This window comes from Sander vitreus, chromosome 14, assembly GCF_031162955.1.
Source record: "Sander vitreus isolate 19-12246 chromosome 14, sanVit1, whole genome shotgun sequence".
In the NCBI taxonomy this organism is placed as follows: domain Eukaryota; kingdom Metazoa; phylum Chordata; class Actinopteri; order Perciformes; family Percidae; genus Sander; species Sander vitreus.
This window is the reverse complement of record NC_135868.1, coordinates 30,137,771-30,154,271: the sequence shown is the minus strand read 5'-3', so window position 1 is coordinate 30,154,271 and position 16,501 is coordinate 30,137,771. Positions and strand designations below refer to the sequence as shown.

General features: G+C 42.4%; 1 protein-coding gene across 1 annotated transcript in view; it reads left to right on the top strand.

Moving 5' to 3' along the window:
- The window catches only part of thsd7aa (thrombospondin, type I, domain containing 7Aa), a 192,683-nt gene that overhangs the window by 136,421 nt on the left and 39,761 nt on the right, over positions 1-16,501 (top strand). The window contains exons 13-20 of the mRNA XM_078267643.1: positions 4,597-4,791; positions 5,102-5,368; positions 8,400-8,578; positions 8,768-8,773; positions 10,371-10,504; positions 13,873-14,026; positions 14,169-14,310; positions 14,456-14,571. Of these exons, the coding sequence (XP_078123769.1) occupies positions 4,597-4,791; positions 5,102-5,368; positions 8,400-8,578; positions 8,768-8,773; positions 10,371-10,504; positions 13,873-14,026; positions 14,169-14,310; positions 14,456-14,571 (1,193 nt within the window). The remainder of the gene's footprint in view (positions 1-4,596; positions 4,792-5,101; positions 5,369-8,399; positions 8,579-8,767; positions 8,774-10,370; positions 10,505-13,872; positions 14,027-14,168; positions 14,311-14,455; positions 14,572-16,501) is intronic.

Here is a 16,501-nt window from a genome sequence, read left to right as displayed (position 1 = left end):
AGAAAACATGTACTTTTCCTTTAAGGTGACTTGCTGAGTGGAACACTACTACCTGTGGCCTGAAGGAGAATTGAGGCAGACAGTTGTCTTGTTATCAGTGCACACACTCCGACTACTATTAAAGTCTCAGAGACAGAGGCCATTATCTGATTCCAATGATGAGCATCCTGCTCCTCCATCTTGGGAGGCTCTTGTCATTATGTACCATTACTTGTAATAGTATACTCTGAGCTGGAGAGACACAATTCAATACAAGCCTCTTACTATTCACCCACTAACTCAATACAACGTGTGGAAGGCAATAGCCAGCATAAAGCATTTGCCATGAATGTAATAATAATAATAATAATAATAATAATAATAATAAATTGAATTTATATAGCGCTTTTCACGAACTCAAAGTCGCTTTACAGGGTATAGATAATAGAGACAAACAAACAAAACAAAACAAAACAAGATTCAGGCACAGATGAAAAGGGGAGGGGCGTGGGGCTAGAGATAGGCAGTGGTGAAGAGATGGGTCTTGAGGTGAGACTGGAAGATGGTGAGGGACTCAGAGGTGCGGATCTCTTGGGGGAGGGAGTTCCAGAGCCTGGGAGCTGCCCTGGAGAATGCTCTGTCCCCAAAACTGAGGAGGTTGGCCTTTTGGATGCAGAGGAGACCAGCTGAGGTGGATCTGAGGGACCGTGAGGGTTGGTACGGGGAGAGGAGGTCAGTGAGGTATGAGGGGGCCAGATGGTGGAGGGCTTTGTAGGTGAGGACCAGGATTTTGTAGGTGATCCGGTGGGAGATAGGAAGCCAGTGGAGTTGTTTTAGGACTGGAGTGATGTGGTGCCAGGATTTGGAGCGGGTGATGAGTCGGGCGACTGAGTTCTGGACTAGTTGGAGTCGGTTGATGTTGGTGGAGCTGATGCCGAGTAGAAGTGAGTTGCAGTAGTCCAGTCGGGAGGAGATGAAGGCGTGAATGAGTCTTTCAGCAGCGGGGGGTGTGAGAGAGGGTCTGATTTTGGTGATGTTGCAGAGGTGAAAGAAGGAGGTTTTAATGACATGACAGATGTGGGGCTCAAGGGAGAGGGTGGAGTCAAAGATCACACCAAGGTTACGGGCCTGGGGAGATGGGGAGACAATGGTGCCGTCGATGGTGAAAGTGGGTTTATTGATTTTGCTGAGTTTGGATTTGGAGCCTATGAGGAGGTTGTGTTGCATCCAGGTTTTAATAGCTGACAGACAGGAATTGATGTGGGAGAGGGGAGGATTGTGAGGGGATTTGGTGCTCAGGTAGATCTGGCTGTCATTGGCGTAACAGTGGAAGTCCAGGTTGAAGTGGCGGAGTATCTGACCAAGAGGGAGGATGTAGATTATGAAGAGGAGGGGGCCGGTTACGGAGCCTTGGGGAACACCTTGTGTGACTGTGGCTGTGGCAGAGGTGTGATTATGGAGAGATATGAAGTGGGATCTGTTGATAAGGCAGGAATGAATGTGTGCTTGTGTGTGGGGTAAATGTTGTGGGTATACAAAAGGAAGACTGATGACTGGATCTTGGTGTTTTTATTGTTATCATATTTTCACCTGTGTTTTCTTTTCTATATGGCAGTTTGAGTAAGGCCATTTCTTTAGCCATCTAACCAGCCAACAGTTTATCACACTCATAAGACTAAAGCCAAGCCAATGTGAACTAGCACATGTCAATTAACAGATTAATTGACTATGAAAATAATCGTTAGTTGCAGCCCTGGTATAATACTCATAAGGGGCATTTGGGGCTGCATTATACAATCTTTTACAGTACTTCTAATGATTTAATTTGATACTTTTAAAAACGTTGAAAATATGTACATACTTTTACTTCAGTAACATTATAAAAGCCAGACTTTTACCACTAATTAGGCATTTTTACTAGGTTATATTGGTACTTTTACTTACATAACGTATTTGAATACTTCTTCCACCACTGCTATAGTGCAATGTGAAGTGTTGCACTGTAAAGGGTGTGGACAGAGCATGAGCTCTGTACCAAATTTGGTGAAGAACGGCCATTAGCGGGCGCTATAGTCTAGTATGTAGATGAGTTTTGGCCCTTTAACTCAATCAATGTTAATGAGATATTTGCAATGGCAATGTACTACAGACCTTGCGGCTCACATCTCTCGATATTTCCTGACGTGTGCCTCCCCACCGTTACACTTTGGGTTCCGCTTTTGCATGCTCCCCGGGTCGTCGGGGGCGACTCGTATTGGGGGTGACTCGCATCGGGGGCGACTCACGTCGGAGGCTTGGACCCCGTCATAACTGCTTACAGTTATAGTCATGACATTTGTTGGTAACACTTTATAATAACCATCATTAATAGATGGTACATTGATAGTTAATTAATCTTTAGTTAATTGTCATTTAACTGTTAACAAACAATTAAGTTATAATTAATAATGTTTACTAATTATTAGTAGTGCTGTAAATTAACAGTTTATTGTAACACACATTATATCCCTCATTTACTATATTAGGTATCGGATAATGATTAAAAAATGTTTGTAAACCTTTAAGAAACCATTTTTAAATCATCTATAAACATTACATCGATAGATGGACCAGATATTCCTAACACTTTGTTGAGGGTTACTAGTTGGTTTGTAAACTGTCTATAAATAGTTTCTGGATGGTTATTATAAAGTTGCAACAGATGACTATAATACCTTGTTAAATAGTTAATAAATACTTTGTAAACCATCTATAAACATTATTTAAATAGATAATACTTTGTCAGTGGTTACTAGTTGGTTTGTAAACTGTCTGTAAACAGTGGCTGGATGGTTATTATAAAGTTGAAACATATAAAATAATTATATATATATACTTAGCATAAGTAATTTGTGTTTGGTAGATTGTTTCTCTGTGGTAACAATGCTTTTTGGCAATGAATCTTATACCGTTGGAAAGCCTGTTTAGTTCCCTTTCAGATGGTGCCCCATTTGTAAGGAACATGCATTTGTGGGATGAGCAGCAGTGCTGAGTATGTGGGTTGCGCCCATGAACAATTTGCCAAATCTTCTCTGCCAATGCCAAACAGCTTATTCTGCCATTGACTCGTTTGGTGTTTGGTGGATTGGATGATTGAAGTTTGAAGAAACAAGACATATTGGCAATTGATTCATTTCACAAACAGGAGCCTCAGTAGCGTGTGGAAGAACCATACACAGCCACAACAGCCTGGCACCTCCTCCTCATGCTGGTCACCAGCCTGGTCACACACTGCTGTGGGATGGCATCCCATTCTTCAACCAGCATTTGTCGCAATTCAGCCAACGTGGTTGTGTTGGTCACTCTGGCACGAACAGCACGCCCAGGCTGATCCCACAAGTGTTGAATGGGGTTGAGGTCAGGACTGCTGGCAGGCCATTCCATCCTCTCCACTACCACATTCTGGAGGTAGTCTCTGATAAACCCGGCCCTGTGGGGGCAAGCGTTGTCATCTTGGAGGATAGAGTTCGGTCCCAGACTGTGGAGATATGGAATAGCCACTGGTTGCAGAATCAGGCACCTGATTGTCAGCACCTAGGGGTACCAGAAGCTCAAAACAAGAGTCAATAGCAACAGCAAAGAAAAGCTGTTTGGCATTGACAGAGACGATTTGGCAAATGTTTTCATGGGCGCAACCCACATACTCAGCTCTGCTGCTCATCCCACAAATGCATGTTCCTTACCAATGGGGCAGCATCTGAAAGGAATTAAACAGGCTTTCCAACGGTATAAGATTTATTGTCAAAAAGCATTGTTCAAATAATGTACCAAACACAAATAACGGTTTACAAAACAACTAGTAACCCTCAACAAAGTGTTAGGAATATCTGGTCCATCTATCGATGTAATGTTTATAGATGTTTTAAAAATGGTTTCTTAAAGGTTTACAAACATTTTTTAATTATTACCCAATACCTAATATAGTATATGAGGGATATAATGTGTGTAACAATAAACACAACTCAATTAATTTACAGCACTACTAATAATTAGTAAACATTATTAATTATAATTTAATTGTTTGTTAACAGTAAAATGACAATTAACTAAAGATTAATTATCTGTCAATTTACCATCTATTAATGATGGTTATTATAAAGTGTTACCCATTTGTTTTTACAAAAGGCTTCATAGTTCAATAAATAATATTAACATTTTTTAAATCTATAATACTTTATAGATTAAGTTCTAATCTAACTAATCTTTTAGAAACTTAGAAACATCAACAACAATCTCGTGTTCTTTTACATACATATGAAATTATTCCAAGGGACATACATGGGTCCCTGGTATAGTCTTTATCTTGTAAGGGTTCGTTGACTTAAAAAAGATTGGCTCCGTCACTCCATGCTAACATTCTATCTTACACAACCAACATCATTTTCAAAGTGAGAACATTTCTCATCAGCTATAAAACTGAATACATACATTCTAAATGTTCAAAACTTCAAGGTACATTTGTCAGGCTCAACAATCTACCTCCGACACATGGATGACTCTCACTTTCTCAACACAGAAGTTGACCACGACCCACAAAATGAGAAGTCATCAAACTCTATTTGCTCCTTTCCCCTTTAGCTGTTTCATGCCGGAAGCAGGATGGTAGTCAGGCAGACGTTGAAGCTTGTCTTAAGTTGGCCAGCTCCATGCCGCCTCTCACACAACTCTGCCAGCTGCCCTGCCAGGAAGACTGTCAACTCAGCAGCTGGTCCAAGTTCTCCTCCTGCACAGCTGATTGCGTGGGCGTCAGGACCCGCAAGAGGATGCTAGTCGGTGAGTGACACACTTCAATTTAAAGTTGACATCAATCTTTAAGAGTAAGATCAGTGGATGTGAAAAACTGATTTCTCTTCTTATATATACTATTTGTAAATTTGACTGAAAGGGCTCCAAACAACCCTGTTCTTTTCTATATGAAGATTCTTACAGTTCCACAGGGTACTGCCCAAGCCAAGCAGGCTTCTACTGACAGCCACTATGCAGCCTCAGTGTAACAGCACGGGGCTCCATGTCTTGCACTAGGACCAATAATCATGACATGGCAATGGCAAATGTAAGTATTTAATAAGTTTGTTTTTTGCAGGGAAGAGTAAAAAGCGTGACCAGTGTAAAAACAACCAGATGTATCCCCTGAGTGAGACCCAGTACTGCCCATGTAACAAATACAACGCCCAGCCTGTGGGCAACTGGTCGGACTGTGTGCTACCTGAGGGCGGTCGCATGGAGGGTCAACTGGGCATGAAGGTCCAAGGTGACATCAAGGAGTGTGGCCAAGGATATCGTTACCAGGCCATGGTGTGCTACGACCAGGACAACCGCATAGTGGAGAACTCTCGCTGCAACAGCCATGGTGAGTTTCCCATGCTCAAATTACACATTAACCCTAACCCTAACCCTTTGTCATGTGTAGAAACACCAGCTTACGCTGTAGCCTATGAATGTGGCCTGAGGTTTATACTTGTGTGTTGGTGTCGTTCTAGCGTATCTCTTTAAGAGAATAGCAGAGCCGGTATGTGTGTATGCTTGGGGAGTGTGTGGTAGAGCGAGTGAGAGAGTGACAGGGATTAGCTTCAGAGCGAGTAACGACTCCAGAGGTGTCTCCCCTGTGCTTTCTGACCACGGTCGAAAACCCTCAAATGAGTAGGGGGAAATGCAACGCAACTAAGCCAAGCGGAGCAATCACAGTTGTTGGGTCTGCGTTGCCACAACGTGTAGTTACATTTTTTGAGAAGTTCATGTCAGGCTATGACATGGAGTACGCTGTAGGGTCCGGATCTACACGTACAGTACCTACGGCGTAGATTAATTTGATTTTGCATCATCCGTAAATAAGTAATAAGTAAGTAAGGATTGCCCAATGGCAACTGACCGGTGTGCCATGTATTTTGCCATACAGAAGGCCACAAAAGATGCATCTGTTGTGTTCTCTAAATTAATTTTCTTATTTTGGAAGACCTTTTGGATACGACCAACCTTGTTGTTCTTGACAACCGATTGGGATGTAATGAGACTGGTGTGAAATCAACAGCATTTTGTTGTTTGTTCAAATGTCTAAAACAACCTATGTCCACATTTTCAAACTAGTTTGTTCTTAAAGGTCCCATGGCATGAAAATGTCACTTTATGAGGTTTTTTAACATTAATGTGAGTTGCCCTAGCCTGCCTATGGTCCCTCAGTGGCTAGAAATGGTGATAGGTGTAAACCGAGCCCTGGGTATCTTGCTCTGCCTTTGAGAAAATGAAAGCTCAGATGGGCCGATCTGGAATCTTCCCTTTATGATGTCATAAGGGGAAAGGTTACCTCCCATGAGAGAGAGATATCATGGCTTGAAAACAAGCGAAGCATGGCAGATGGTCAAGGCCACACCCCACCCTCCACCTTGCCCCCCCCCCCCCCCCTCTCCTCCTCAATAGCATTTAAAGCTACAGACACAGAAATGGCACATCCTAAGGAAAGCTCATTGTGTCTAGTGGCTGTAATTCTGCACCAAGGCTGAATTTCGGGAAAGAGACTTCAGATACAGTATTAGGGGACCACTAAGGCCTATATAAAAGAGACTTCAGATACAGTATTAGGGGACCACTAAGGTCTATATAAAAGAGACTTCAGATACAGTATTAGGGGGACCACTAAGGTCTATATAAAAGAGACTTCAGATACAGTATTAGAGGACCACTAAGGCCTATATAAAAGAGACTTCAGATACAGTATTAGGGGACCACTAAGGTCTATATAAAAAGAGACTTCAGATACAGTATTAGGGGACCACTAAGGCCTATATAAAAGAGACTTCAGATACAGTATTAGGGGACCACTAAGGTCTATATAAAAGAGACTTCAGATACAGTATTAGGGGACCACTAAGGTCTATACAAAAGAGACTTCAGATACAGTATTAGAGGACCACTAAGGCCTATATAAAAGAGACTTCAGATACAGTATTAGGGGACCACTAAGGTCTATATAAAAGAGACTTCAGATACAGTATTAGGGGACCACTAAGGCCTATATAAAAGCATCCAAAAACCAGCATGTCATAGGACCTTTAAAGAATAGTTTATACCACCACAAAGGTGGGATAATATGGGGATCTTGGTTGTTACCCTTTAGCCTCCCAACACTCAACTTTGATTTCTTTAATCAGGACCACAATCTTGGCCTAACCTCAACAAACTGTCATTAAAATTATCAAATGTGTCTATTTCGTAAGGCTCATATGGGTTGTTGTGGAAGGCACAGACAATCAGCCTATTTTTGGATATAACGTATCTGAAAATGTGAACTTCAGAGGAGAGGAGCCTAAAATTGAACACAGCTTCTTACTGCAAACTGTCTTCACAATGATCTTATTTTTAGTCATGCTGGGGGTCTCTATGCAGAAGAGAACGACTTTTTAATTTTAATTCGGTGAAATAGACCACACGTGTTCTTCGGAGACTTTGGCTCAGAGGCAGAGTGGTCTCCCCCTCAACCACAAGATTGGCAGTTCAATCCCAGGCTCTTCTGACAACATGTCAAAGTGTCAATCTATAGCTGTCCACTGCTCCTAAAACTTAGGATGGGATAAATTCAGTAATTGAATTTCACTGCATTGTACTGTCATTTTTACGCGACAAATAAGAATAAAGTTTCATTTTTTGTTCGTTTTTCAGTGAGCAATCTTGTCCAAATATTTGGGATCAGTCAGCCTCTTACACTGATCACATTTGACCCGGCTCAGTGTCAGTTATCAGTGCGTCCTTTTATCAAAACTCCAGTGTAAATTCAATAATCAATAAGGGGAACTTGGGGATGTATTTGCTGCCAGCAGCCCAAATCTGTCAAGCCATTTTGTGTCAGCTGTATTAACATTCCACAGAATACTCCAACACAGGGAGAAAAGGGAATTAAGAATCACAGTGCTGTCGCATTCTGCACCTTAGCCTTGGAAAATATAGAACACATCAAAGCACTGGGGGAATGAGCGTGTCTGTTTGCTCATTGAGAATTCCGTCTTGTCATGAGTCAAAGCTTTGCTCCCAGTATGGGGCTGCTTGATGGTACCTGGCTGTAGCTGTTAAAAGATACTGGACTCAGAGTTGGTACAGCTGCTTGCGTTCTCTCAGATGTAGGAGTCTTTGATTGCTTCTCTAATGCTAGAGAGTATTGTGGGAGTGACATGATGAATGTTTGCTCCTTTTTGCTACTGCTGAAGATCAGTGATGTTTGATTTGTGTATTGAAGGAGTCAGGGAAAGCACTACATTGGTAAATCTGGAGTCACCATCAGGGAGTAATAGCGAGAATGCTTTCATGCCTGAGAAAAGTTTTGGATTGGCATAAGAAAGTTGGTTGTTATTATGTTGGCATATGTCAATTTGTTATTATGTGATTGGTTACAGGGTACATTGAGGAGGCTTGCATCATTCCCTGTCCGTCTGACTGCAAACTGAGTGAGTGGTCCAACTGGTCGCGCTGCAGCAAGTCCTGCGGCAGTGGGGTCAAAGTTCGCTCCAAGTGGCTCAGAGAAAAGCCCTACAACGGCGGAAGACCATGTCCTAAACTGGACCATGTCAACCAGGTAAGAGAGGTCTCACTTTAAATTGTTACAAACAAATGTTTGTCTTAGTGAGGTTCGATGTGTTTCAGTATTTATTACCATTACTGTACCTTAAATGTATATTTCTGTTTAATTCCTCAGTACAATAATCTGACTTACTTATTTTATGTTGTTCCTTTCTCTTCTTTGATGAATGGATTCCATCCACAGGCTCAGGTAAGTACACTGTTTGTGTTTTAAAAATATTTTTTTTAACTTTGCCTTCACTTCACTTCTGAAATTTATTTTTCTTGTGTTTAGTCAACTTGTTTAAAAGAAAACAAGAATTGTCTAATTTAGCTTGGATTTTAATCTGATGAATCATTGTTAGTCTAAAAAAAAAATCTTTCTGATAACTGCAGCTCAGTTCCAGTTTTAAAGTGCTCATATTATACTCATTTTCAGGTTCATAATTGTATTTAGAGGTTGTACCTGAATAGGTTTATGTGGTTTCATTTTCAAAAAACACCATATTGTTGTTGTACTGCACATTGCTGCAGCTCCTCCTTTCACCCTGTGTGTTGAGCTCTCTGTTTTAGCTACAGAGTGAGACATCTCACTTCTGTTCCATCTTTGTTGGGAGTTGCACATGCTCAGTACCTAGGTAAGGACTACTAGCCAGTCAGAAGCAGAGCATGAGGGCGTGTCCTGACAGTACCTAGGTAAGGACTACTAGTCAGTCAGAAGCAGAGCATGAGGGCGTGCCCTGACAGTACCTAGGTAAGGACTACTAGCCAGTCAGAAGCAGAGTATGAGGGCGTGCCCTGACAGTACCTAGGTAAGGACTACTAGCCAGTCAGAAGCAGAGTATGAGGGCGTGCCCTTACAGTATCTAGGTAAGGACTACTAGCCAGTCAGAAGCAGAGTATGAGGGCCCTGACAGTACCTAGGTAAGGACTACTAGCCAGTCAGAAGCAGAGTATGAGGGCGTGCCCTGACAGTAGCTAGGTAAGGACTACTAGCCAGTCAGAAGCAGAGTATGAGGGCGTGCCCTGACAGTAGCTAGGTAAGGACTACTAGCCAGTCAGAAGCAGAGTATGAGGGCGTGCCCTGACGGTAGCTAGGTAAGGACTACTAGCCAGTCAGAAGCAGAGTATGAGGGCGTGCCCTTACAGTATCTAGGTAAGGACTACTAGCCAGTCAGAAGCAGAGTATGAGGGCGTGCCCTGACAGTACCTAGGTAAGGACTACTAGCCAGTCAGAAGCAGAGTATGAGGACGTGCCCTGACAGTACCTAGGTAAGGACTACTAGCCAGTCAGAAGCAGAGTATGAGGGCGTGCCCTGACAGTACCTAGGTAAGGACTACTAGCCAGTCAGAAGCAGAGTATGAGGGCGTGCCCTGACAGTACCTAGGTAAGGACTACTAGCCAGTCAGAAGCAGAGTATGAGGGCGTGCCCTTACAGTATCTAGGTAAGGACTACTAGCCAGTCAGAAGCAGAGTATGAGGGCGTGTCCTGACAGTACCTAGGTAAGGACTACTAGCCAGTCAGAAGCAGAGTATGAGGGCGTGTCCTGACAGTACCTAGGTAAGGACTACTAGCCAGTCAGAAGCAGAGTATGAGGGCGTGCCCTGACAGTACCTAGGTAAGGACTACTAGCCAGTCAGAAGCAGAGTATGAGGGTGGGGCCTGACAGTACCTAGGTAAGGACTACTAGCCAGTCAGAAACAGAGTATTAAGCCGAAAAGCATAATATGAGCACTTTTTTTTGTTTCTAAATACACATTTCCTGAACAGAATCCAACATGTGAGTGTGGTGTTTGTGTGTGTCAGGTGTATGAGGTGGTGCCCTGCCTCAGTGACTGTGGCCAGTATGTCTGGCTGGCAGAGCCCTGGAGTGTGTGGAAGGTCAGCAATGTGGACCTAAAGGATAACTGTGGTGAAGGTGTTCAGACCAGGAAAGTCAGGTAAGATGAAACCATGTCTACTAGGCCTGTTTCAATCTGCATGCTGGTCTGTACTTGTGTTCTCATAAACCTTTGCAACAAAGACTGCATTTAGCCAATTAAGCCCCAAATGCCCAGAAGTGGTGTTGGCCCACCTGCTTTATCAAGGATATACTGACTTGTGTGAACTTTGGGTTTACAAATAGCCCAGCATGCACTACGATGATGGAAGAGAGACAAACTCATAACTGTTACTACAGTTATTTTCTTTCAGATGACAAAATTATACATTTTATGTCATCATTTTACTTTGTTGTGATCAAATGTTATTATCTTTTTAGGCACAACATATACGGAGTATAAATACAGATAAAATGACTAAACAAGAAAAAGCAGCAAGAAAAACTATCAACAAAAAAAGGGGTGAGGGTGGCAGCTGAGGTTGAAGCATTTAAATCTATAGATTATCAAGGGCAGCTGTTATATCCATCAATAATCATATTGTCTTTTGGCAATTGTCAATTTATCTTTAGCTGTAATACATTCCAAGTTTCTGTTTTTTTGCAGCTATATAGCCTGCAAACAACAGCTTACGTTGATTAAATGTAAAGGCTGAAATGTGGTTTAGAAGACAGAGAGATGGATTTGGATCATAGTTCAACCCAGTCAAGTCTGATAGAGAATCATTAAAACATTTCCAAAAAATAGCAATACGAGGGCAATCTCAAAACATATGTAAAAATGTCCCTGGAGTATTTACAGAACAAAAAGTACAGTTACTGGAAAAAAAAAAAACTACAGTACACACATTTTATAATGTCTATAAAGCATAGTATAGGCCCTCTGGAATCAATCAATTGGAGTATGGAGTATTTTAAAGTATGTGATAAATTAGACCATATTGTATTCCAGTCCAACCATAAATCATAAGCTCTCTATCCCAGGTCTTCATGATGAGCAACACATCAGTAGTTATCCCAAGTTAATGATTATATAATCTTGAAAACAAACCACGAGAGCTTACAAATGGATTCAAATATCTAAATAAAGGATGATCAGCCAGTGAAGACTGCCGTGGGACTCTATATGTCTTGAGAGACAATGTTAATTGTAAATATGAGAAATGAGAGGAAATGAGAGGACCCTATACATCTGATTTCATAAAACGACAAACTACAATGCCCATCAGTGTGTAAATGTCTTGACTGGACCAAGACACAGTACTGAGTACTCACCCGGTACAGCGCGCGCCCATGTTCACTCCTCGACGCAGCAGCCGCGCATTAAACTCCGGCCTGTGGACCTTTGCTGCTTCTCATTCCCCCTCTCTCTCCCCTTTCATGTCCTCAGCTGTCCTATACAAATAAAGGCCTACAAAAGTATCTTTAAAAAAAGAAAATGATAATTGTTGCAAATGGGTATGGATGTATGGAATATAAGGGGGGTCTCTAAATATCGGTCAACAGCATTCCAGACTTTAAGGGAATTACAGAAAATACTTACAAATCTTAGTTAGAGGTTCCTATGGCCTGTGCCCACATATGCCACGTATTTTAGAGAGGATGTTAAGTTGGGATGCTGCACTGAAAGCATTTTGCTACTAGATTAACAGTTATTTATCCACACAGTTGGCATAAATGAAAAGTGAAAATATAGGTCACACAGCAAGGGTGGTAGTTTTAATAGACTGGTCTGATCTGAGAAGAATCTCCTCAACAACTTGAAAATGCGTCTTTCACAGTATTTTCTACTTTATTCAACTGATGATATTACCTTCTTCAGAATCAGAATCAGAAATACTTTAATAATCCCAGGGGGAAATTATTTTTGTTACCACTCCAGGTATACAAACAACATACACAAACAACATATATTAACCAGACTTTTAACATATATAATAAAAACAAATATACAGTAATAATATATAAAATATGAAATGTACAATGTTAATGTGAAAATATAATATTCTTAGTGCATAAGAGATGATGATTGAGGTATTGCATTTTTAGCTGTTCAGGCTGTTCATGTTTAACCTTGTGCTGCAGCTTTTAGGTTTATCTGACGGTATTAAATTCAGACTTGTGTCGCGTTGAAAGTTATACAGAAATGTTACAGGTCTGACATTGTAGGATTGCCGTGCGTATGGCTGGTAAAAGTGCCTCTCTAAAGGCGTGCTCACTAACAAGCCAACAAATATAACAAGCTGCAGCAGGCTAATCACCCCTTCACCTCTTTTCAAATAATATATAATGTTAAGTACTGTCTTTAAGTATCTGGTAGTATTCCTTAAGGCTCTCAGCAAATATCTCCAGTCCAGTGGAGTCATCTCAACAAACCTTCATCAGCTTTGCACTTGACGAATCTCTTTGCTTCTCTGGGTAAAGTCCCTGGCTGCCTGTCATGTTGGATATGGAGCTAGGCCAGGAAACGCAGGCTGTGCTTTAGCTTCAGTTCCTGCAGGGCTTGCATCAGCTCGCGGAACTCGTGCCATTGCTTGACAACCTCAGCTGTGTAATCTGGGAAGATTAGGACTCGCTGTCTGGTGTATTCCAGGGTCTGTCCTATTAGCATCTCTTTCACCTGGTAGTTGTGGACCTGGGAAATGAATGTGCGAGGCCTGGCTCCCTCGGCGGGCTTTGGCTGTTGGGTGAGGTGTGCATGATCAATGACCTCTGGTTTTTGGAAGTGAGACTTGCCTTGCAGCCCGGGGGATAAGGGTGCTGATAAACTCTGTCGGTGTCCCCTTTTCTTCTTATTCTGGGATGCCGAAAATGTTTATGTTGTTGCGGCGAGAAAAGGTCATTAGCTTTGGCTTGCAGTCAAGTTTTTTCCACTTGTAGCTCATGTACGTTTGTATGTTCTCCATTACTGTCAGACCGGATTTATGGTCTCAAGCCATGGAATCCATTTGGACCGCTTCAGTAACACATTTTGTGAAAATGTAGGAGATTTGAACAAATTTCAACAACCATTGGTTTCCAGAACTGCAACACCTTTTTCCACATTACACCGATGGGTTTTCCTTTAGAGTCTGACTCAACAGCTTTATGACGCCATTTTGTTTTTACATGGGTTGGATTTCTGCATTTTCTGTGCTTTTTAAGCAGGTCTAGGCTATGTAGAGATGGATAACCAAGTTACAATAAGAGAGTAAACTTTGACTGAGAGTGGTAAAAAAAACAAAAAAACTTCTTCACCCTGTAGAGACATATTTACCATAGTAATGCATTAGCTCTTCACCAGGATATAGGTTGATCACATCCAGAAATGGCAGAGAGGTATTCCTACTGATCAATAGCTGAAATGACTAAATATGCTGTAATTTCTGTCACAGATTATGGTGTGTTTTGGAAGTACACCAACCCTTACTTGAACCCCTTTGTCTTCAGATGTATGCTGAACACTATAGACGGGCCCTCTGAGCAGGTGGAGGACTACCTGTGTGATCCAGAGGAGATGCCTTTGGGGGCCCGCAACAGCCGGCTTCCCTGCCCCGAGGACTGTGTGCTATCAGACTGGGGAGCCTGGAGCCCATGTCCACTGGTATAAATGACATATTACTTTCTCTGTCAGTGCTTTGTGTCAAACGTCACTGTTACAAGTATTTGTGTGAATGCTGAGTCACGTGTGCTCATACTGTAAGACTATGTCTGAATAAGTCCTGATCCTTTCCTCTGCTCCTCAGCCATGCAGCGGGAACAGTACTCGAGAGAGGAGTGCTTCCCCGCTCCGCAAGCCAGGAGAGGAGAAGGAGTGTCCTCAAACTAAAGAGACAGAGCTCTGCAAACTCAACAGCAACTGCTTCCACTACTCCTACAACATCACTGGTGAGACTCAAATAGAGCCGCCACTATATGCAATTATCAAAGGCAGCAGAACTTACAGTACAACATAAGTCATGATTAAATACATTTATTGTTGGTGGTACATGACTTTGTGAGATGTTTTTGCTGATGAACGGTCTCTCTGCAGATTGGAGTACCTGTCAGCTCAGTGACAGAGCAGTGTGCGGAAATGGCATCAAAACCCGCATGCTGGACTGTGTGCGTAGCGACGGCAAATCTGTAGACCTCAAGTTCTGTAAACAGGTGGGTCGTGTAGCATTTCCTGTTAAAGCCACTGTTTGTTTTTTCGACAAAGAGCAAGGCAAGGCAAGGCAGTTTTATTTGTACAGCAAATTTCAGCAACAAGGCAATTCAAAGTGCTTCACGTCAAACATTAAAGAGCAGTTAGAAAAATTAACATCTTCAGTTGTGTAGTTTTTGGTTAACAGTGAAAACATACCGTGCGCGTAAGGCCCGATAGCGTAGATACGTGCCTGATCGTGCGCCTGGCCATTCATACCAGACGCCTATTTCTACGCACCGGTCACAAAGCGATCCTTCTCCTCTCTCTCTCTCTGTCTCTCTCTCTCTCTCTCTCTCTCTCTCTCTCTCTCTCTCTCTCTCTCTCTCTCTCTCTCTCTCTCTCTCTCTCTCTCTCTCTCTCTCTCTCTGTCTCTCTCTCTCTCTGTCTCTCTGTCGCTCTCTCTGTCTCTCTCTCTGTCTCTCTCTCTCTCTCTCTCTCTCTCTCTCTCTCTCTCTCTCTCTCTCTCTCTCTCTCTCTCTCTCTCTCTCTCTCTCTCTCTCTCTCTCTCTCTCTCTCTGTCTCGCTCCCTGATAGAAAGAGACAGGATGAGTGGGGAAAACTGTGGTAATTGTTTTTGTGTGTGTGTTTGTGTGTGTGTGTGTGTGTGTGTGTGTGTGTGTGTGTGTGTGTGTGTGTGTGTGTGTGTGTGTGTGTGTGTGTGTGTGTGTGTGTGTGTGTGTGTGTGTGACTCTCTCTCTCTGTCCGTCCGTCAGTCTCTCTCTCCGTGTGCCTGATCGCGTGTCTCGTTGTGAGAAGTCAAGACAGCCAAAATCACTATGAACCTGGGTGTTTTATTTTGAAATGTGTTTTATTTTTGTAAAGCATCCGGCTGTGGTCTTCCTGTATGTGATTATCTGCCTGGCCTGAAACATTCGCTCGCGTCTAGCGCAAGAAATAGAAGTTATGCCGAAACTGTCGCTGCAGCGCGCGGGCCGGTGTGAACGACATATTGAATAACATGGGCGCCGAAATAAAAATAGCTGCGCTACTCTGCTTTACGCAACGCTTACACGCGCGGTGTGTTTTCGCTGTAAGAAGCATTACTTGTAGATTGTTCACGGTAGAAAATGCTGGTACAGAGTTGGAGACCCAAAAATGCTGACCAATCAGAGCAGAGGAGGGGAGACTAATAAAGTGTTTTTTGAACACCAAAGCATGTAAACATGTTCTAGTAGATAAACATCATAGAGCTGTAATGCATGTGCAGGTTAGTTCCCCCCCATAATTGTGAATGCCTGAATGCCGTTTCTCAACAGGCAGTTTATTACTGTAATTCAGAGCTACAAAATGCATTTGTCTTCGATGGCGAGTCAGCTTACAACAACACTACATGTACCTCAAAACAGTGGCATAGGTCTTAACACTCTGCTCCAACTCCCCCTTAACACAACAAAAGAATAACACATACAACCAATACCATGAAACAGGCAATATATACTCATAACACCCATATGATGCGTACCAGTCTCGAAGCGTCAACTATGAGAGATATTCAGACCTCACCGCGCCCCCCGTACCGCCACACTAGTTAAAACAATTAATTCAGTTCAAGTTTATTTATAGTATCACATTATATCAAGAGTTATCTCAGGACACTTTACAGATAGAGTAGGTCTAGACCACACTCTATAGTTTACAAAGACCCAACAATTCTAGTAATTCCCCCAAGAGCAAGCATTTAGTGTGACAGTGGTGAGGAAAAACTCCCTTTTAGGGAGAAACCTTGAGTGGTGAGGAAAACTTAATTCATTGCAGAAACCTCGGACAGAGTCCCAGGCTGCCGGTTGGAGGGGTACGATGAACAGTGGTAAGTATAGTAAGTAAAGATAATGGAACTATGACTAGGAAGAAGTTGTAGTAGTTTGCAGCATAGCAGGGCGTAATTCAGCA